The following is a 6,285-nucleotide window of genomic DNA, read 5'->3' as shown; positions in this document are numbered from 1 at the left end:
CACACCCCAGCCCCTCACTGGGGGATTCTAGGCAGGGGCTCTACCACTGAGCCACACCCCAGCCCCTCACTGGGGGATTCTAGGCAGGGGCTCTACCACTGAGCCACACCCCAGCCCTTCACTGAGGGATTCTAGGCAGGGGCTCTACCACTGAGCCACACCCCCAGCCCCTCACTGGAGGATTCTGGGCAAATGCTTAATCACTGAACCACACCCCCAAAGCCAGCTTTTCTTTTTTTTTTTTTTTTTTGGTTTTTTGTTTTTGTTTTTGTTTTTGTTTTTGTTTTTGTTTTTGTTTTTTTCAACACTGGGTTTCTCTGTGTAGCCCTGGCTGTCCTGGAACTCAATGTTTCTTTCTTTCTTTTTTTTTTTAACTTTTTTTTTTGTTGTTTGTTTGTTTTTCGAGACAGGGTTTCTTTGTGTAGCCCTGGCTGTCCTGGAACTCACTCTGTAGACCAGGCTGGCCTCAAACTCAGAAATCCACCTGCCTCTGCCTCCCAAGTGCTAGGATTAAAGTCGTGTGCCACCACTGCCCGGCTTCTTTCCTTTTTCTTAAAATACATTTTTAATCTAATTACGTGTGTGTGTGTGTGTGTGTGTGTGTGTGTGTAGGCATAGGCCACAACACCCACGTGGAGTTTAGAGGACAACTTGTGGGAATCCATTTTCTCCTTCAAACAGTTGGGGTATAGAGAAGGAATTCTGGAGGCTTGGTGACAAGGACCCAAGTGGGTGATTGGGACCCACTGAGGTCCCAATGCTGGCTTTCTGTGACTGTTCGATTACCCTCAGTGGGCACGGTTAGATCAGGTGGGGTCACTTAGACTCTCTGGCATCAGGTGTGGCTGTTCTGCCCAGTATGGTGTGCTGACTCAGCAGTCCCTGCCCGTGGCAGTTCAATTACATGCAGGCAGAGGGGACAGTAGGCGACACCCTGCATACGTGTGACCAACTGTCCTCTTGATGTTTAGCCATCCCTAGTGTGGGCCAGGGGCAGACCCCAGCTCAGAGCTGTGGCCTTGGAGTAGCCACCTAGCCTGAGCTGGCCTTCCCACCCTCCTCCGTGCTTCAGTGGTAGACCCTGTGGAGGGACTGGGCCAGGGTCCTGGGGGACCCACCATGGAAGCCATGTCTGCTGATGCTGAGACATGGCCAGACAAGTGTCCATCTCCACTCCTGAAGCCCAGGAGCTCCTTGGTCTTGCTAGGTGACCTTGGGCCAAGGCCTGCCACCTCTGAGCCTCATCCGATTTGTGAGTAAAGGTAAAGATCTTTGGCATTGACAGCACAGATCACTGGCACACTCTTGGGTGGAGTGTCAGCTAAGGATGGGTTCCTAAAGGCAAGGTTGAAGGTGGCATCAACCCATCCCCTACCAGATTCTGCTTCCTGAGGACGTCTAATGACAACTGTGAGATCGGTAGTGTATTCTGTGTCCATGCTGAGGGTGTTCTTAGAATCCTGGCTCCTTGAAACAAAGAGTTTATCTTGTTAGGACCCAAGATCCCACTCCAAGGTGGAGTGAAAGCCACTATGCAAAGCAGGAACACTGAGCAGGCCTTGGGAGAGACACCTTATTGGGGTCAGTGAGGTCATGTAACATGGGAACCATGTAGTGTTACTATGTAGCAAGAAGTTAGCAAGCCGTGCTACAAACCTATAATTCCAATTCAGGAGGCAGAGGCAGAGTTCAAAGGTAGCTTGGGATACACACTGATACCCTGTCTCAATACAGAACAAACAGGCTGGAGAGATGGCTCAGTGGTTAAGAGCAATGACTGCACTTCCAGAGGTCCTGAGTTCAGTTCCCAGCAACCACATGATGGCTCACAACTATCTGTAATGGGATCCAATACCTTTTTCTGGTGTGTCTGAGAATACTGTACTCACATTCATAAAATAAATAAATAAATCTTAAAAAAACAAAAAAAAAATGAAAAGGAAGGAAGTGATAGATGGCTCAGACAGTTGTTTTTTTGTTTGTTTTGGCTTTTTTGGTTTTTTGGGGTTGTTTTGTTTTGTTTTCCTTTTTGGTTTTTCAGGACAGGGTCTCTGTGTAGCAGCCCTGGCTGTCCTGGAACTTGCCTATAGGCCAAGCTGGCCTGGAACTCAGAGATCAGCCTGCCTCTGCCTCCCAAGAGCTGGGGTTACTGATGCTCGGCTCTGGAACGCTCTTCTTGCAGAGGCCCAGCACTCTCAGCGTGGCTCACAACAGCTCAGGAGAGCTGACCTCTGAGGACACCGAGCACATAGGAGATACACGTACATACACACGGGCAAAATGTTCAGACATACCACATAAAATACAAGAAGTCTTTCTAAAAATTAAAGAAAATAAATAAGAAGAGAGAGGGAAAGGAGGAGGGAGACCCAGTGTTTGCACGTGGCTATCACATGCAGGGAAGTGCTGGAAGGTTTGCTCAGCGTTCAGTGTTTGTGGCTGGTGGGAGAGTGGGGATAAAGCATGACATCGTTCTTATGCCTTTTGAGCTTTCTAAAAGAACATGTGGGGTGTGTGTGTGTGTGTGTGTTTGGTACTGGGGTAGAATCCAGGGCCTTCCACCATGCTGGGCAAACACTTTACACTGAGCTATATTTTCAATGTCCTCTCTATTTTATTTATTTTATATGTAGCTCTGGCTGGCCTAGAACTCATTATGTAAACTAAGGTGGTCTCAAACTCAAAACAAGATTCGCCTGCCTCTAGCTCCGGAGTGCTAGGGATAAAGTCGGGAGCCACCACGCCCACCTTTGCTTTAAAGAAAGATTATTGCTTTTGTTTTTGTTTTTTGGTTTTTTTTTTTTCTTTTTTTTTTTCGAGACAGGGTTTCTCTGTGTAGCCCTGGCTGTCCTGGAACTCACTCTGTAGACCAGGCTAGCCTCGAACTCTCAAACTCAGAAATCCGCCTGCCTCTGCCTCCCAAGTGCTGGGATCAAAGGCGTGAGCCACCACTGCCCAGCAAGACTGCTTTTGTTTTTATTTTTGTCTGTGGAGGGTGTGCCTACATCCAGTTCTCTTCTGCCCTGTTGGTCCCAGGTTGTTAAGTTTGGCAGCAGGTCCCTTTACCTCCACAAGCTATCTCGATAGCCTGCAAACTTTTGTGTCTGTGTGTCTGTGTGTCTGTCTGTATCTGTGTGTACATGGGGTGGAGTCTCATGTAGCTCAGGCTGGCCTTGAACTTATGATCTTCCTCCCTCTGGTAACCAAGTACTGAGATTGTAGGCCCACTCTACCACACCCTTTTTTTTTGCAGTTCTGGGATGGACCCCAGGACTTTGAATGTCAACTGAGTTATAGCCACAACCCTATTTTATTTTATTATTTTTTGAGATTGGCCCCACTCATCACCGAGGCTAACATCGGCCTTCTGAGTGCTGGGATGACTGGCGTGGGTCGTCGTGGTGCCTGCCTCATACCTTATGCCTTTACTTTCACGTATACCCACTACAGGAAGCGGGTAACGAGCCCCCTTTTACCAGCATCCTGCCATGTGACATTCTGCAGAACCACCGCCATCTGTGTGTTTATTCAATGGTTTTGGTTGTATTTAAAGCAAATTCCCGACACTGGGGTGTCTTATCCGGAAACGCCTCCATCTGTAGCTGCAAAACCAGGCCATTCCTTACATAACGGGAGCGTTCCCCAACGAGAACCAATCTTTAGGACCCAATCCAGGGCCACAGGAGAGTTCTGCTTGGCCTTAGAACATCTTTGTGGGTGGTTCGTTTTGAAGTTTGAAGGCTTCCTTCCTCCCCGCTCCCTTCCTCCTTGTCATTTTGGGCACTAGAGTTAAAGAAACCCATCACTGAGCCAAACCCCCAGATTTTTTTTTTTTTTAAGAGTTATGTATCCCAGGCTGGTCTTGAACTTGTGACAATGCCTAGCACAACCTATTTTTATTGTTTATATATGCACCCCTAATATGGAAGTCAGAGATCAATATCATATATGTCATCTTCGATCATTCTACATACTTTTTGGGGGAGGGGCAGCGATGGAGTCTAGCCTGGGATGTGGTGACTCATGCTTTTTATTCCAGCATTATAGCAAAGGTAGGCAGATCTCTGAGTTCCAGGACAGCCAGGACTACACAGGGAAACCCTGTCTCAAAAGACAAAAAGAAAGAAAGGAAAAGAAATGGAGTCTCATTATGTAGCCCTGGCTGCCCTAGAACTCACTGTGTAGACCACGCTGGCCTTGAACTCACAACAGAGATCCACCTCCTCTGTCTCCTGAGTGCCCACTCTCTACTTCGAGACAAGAATCGCTCAGTGGCCTGGATTCAGCGATTCCGCTAAGCTGGCTGGTCACTGAGCTCCAGGCCCCATCTGTCTTGGCTTTCCTGTGATGGGATTATCGGCTCATGCCACCATCCCTGCCTTTTACATGATTCCTAGCAATCTGAATTTAATACTGTATGGCCAAGCCGTCTCTTCAATGCCCCACCCCCTTTTTTTCTTTTGAGACAAGAGTCTTACTTGGTATCCTGGGGATCCCAGAACTCACAGGTATCCTGCGGTTTCAGTTTCCTGAGTGGTGAAATCCTGGCTAGCATTGGCTGCTGACCTGCTGACCTGGTCCTGCCCACTGCTCAGGATCACCACAGAGGGATCTGAGCCACACTTCAGGAAGCCCACTGCCCTGTGGGATCCTGGAATACGGATGAGACAAGGGTCAGGCAGTGTCCTGAGTGGCTCAGGTCTCTCTCTGCAGGAATGGACCTGTCTGCCAATCAGGACGAAGAGACCGATCAGGAGACCTTCCAGCTGGAGATCGACCGAGACACAAGAAAGTGTGCCTTCCGCACCCACACGGGCAAGTATTGGACGCTGACAGCGACTGGAGGTGTGCAGTCCACTGCGTCCACCAAGTGAGTGACACCCTACATCCCTCAGTCACATGGCCTGTCTCTTCTTCTGGGACTGGGGCAGCCCGCTTGATGGTCCCACATTGCCAGCCCCTCTTCTCTTCCCCAGGAATGCCAGCTGCTACTTTGACATCGAGTGGTGTGACCGCCGGATCACTCTGAGAGCGTCCAACGGCAAGTTTGTGACCGCCAAGAAAAACGGCCAGCTGGCCGCCTCTGTGGAGACAGCAGGTAGCCACATGGGGACATGCACCCCAAACCTATTCCCCTAGTGCCCTGGAAGGTCAGTCACCCTGTGGTCAGCCATCAGTGCCACCTGAACCTTGCTGTGTGTGCAGGGTGTCCCCGTAAGCTGCTGTACCCCAGGATGGCAGCCTGCGACCCTTAGCTTCTTGGTATCCCTCTCTGAGCCACACCCTGGCTGGCCTATCCTTGTTGCCGTAAAGCTCAATGGCCCCTTTTCTCTGTGACAGGGGACTCAGAACTCTTCCTCATGAAGCTGATTAACCGCCCCATTATCGTGTTCCGTGGGGAGCATGGGTTCATTGGCTGCCGCAAGGTCACGGGCACTCTGGATGCCAACCGCTCCAGTTACGACGTCTTCCAGCTGGAGTTCAATGATGGAGCCTACAACATCAAAGGTAGGTTCAACAGGGAATGGGTTTCCTATAGCTGCTCGGGGTAACCCCTCCCCACCCCCACTGTCTACAGAGAGATCTTCCCGGCTGGTCCTGAGCAGACAGAGAAGGTAGGAAGCAGCTAGGGAGAGTGGGCGTGGTTCTAACCTGGGAATCTGAGATGGCAGAATTATCTTTTTTTTCCTTTTTCGGTGTTAAGGACAGAACCCAGGGTTTTTTCCAATTGTTAGGCAAGCGTTCTACCATTGAGCTAAATCCCCACCCCACCCCCTGGTAGGAAGAAAGAAAGAAAGAAAGAAAGAAAGAAAGAAAGAAAGAAAGAAAGAAAGAAAGAAAGAAAGGAAGGAAGGAAGGAAGAAAGAAGATGGAGCCTGGTGGTGGTGATATCACCTGCCTTTAGTCTCAGCACTCAGAAGGCAGATCTCTGAGTTCTGGGCCAGCCTGGTCTACAGAGTATATTCTAAGACAGCCAGAGCTACACAGAGAAACTCTGTCTCAAAAACAAAAAAGGGAGAGGGGAGATGGAGGATAAGGATATTACTTCTTAGCTATGGTACCAAAACCAGTGAGAGGACACCAACAAAACAGTCAGTCAGAATCAGAGCCCCGTGCTGTGTGTGGCCTTGGCAAGGCAAACATGACTCCTTTCTTACAGTGGTGAGGACGGAACTCAGAGCTAAGTTCCAGCCCCTCACTGGGGGATTCTAGGCAGGGGCTCTACCACTGAGCCACGCCCCAGCCCCTCACTGGGGGATTCTAGGCAGGGGCTCTACCACTGAG

The 6,285-nt window shown here is 49.6% G+C and overlaps 1 protein-coding gene across 1 annotated transcript in view; it reads left to right on the top strand.

The window, feature by feature from the left end:
• The window catches only part of Fscn1 (fascin actin-bundling protein 1), a 13,019-nt gene that overhangs the window by 5,002 nt on the left and 1,732 nt on the right, over positions 1-6,285 (top strand). Inside the window, exons 2-4 of the mRNA XM_028756089.1 lie at positions 4,714-4,870; positions 4,977-5,098; positions 5,341-5,508. Coding sequence (XP_028611922.1) covers positions 4,714-4,870; positions 4,977-5,098; positions 5,341-5,508 — 447 coding nt within the window. The remainder of the gene's footprint in view (positions 1-4,713; positions 4,871-4,976; positions 5,099-5,340; positions 5,509-6,285) is intronic.

This window comes from Grammomys surdaster, unplaced genomic scaffold (assembly GCF_004785775.1).
Source record: "Grammomys surdaster isolate TR1022 unplaced genomic scaffold, NIH_TR_1.0 126109, whole genome shotgun sequence".
In the NCBI taxonomy this organism is placed as follows: domain Eukaryota; kingdom Metazoa; phylum Chordata; class Mammalia; order Rodentia; family Muridae; genus Grammomys; species Grammomys surdaster.
This window is presented reverse-complemented; position numbering and strand designations above follow the sequence as displayed.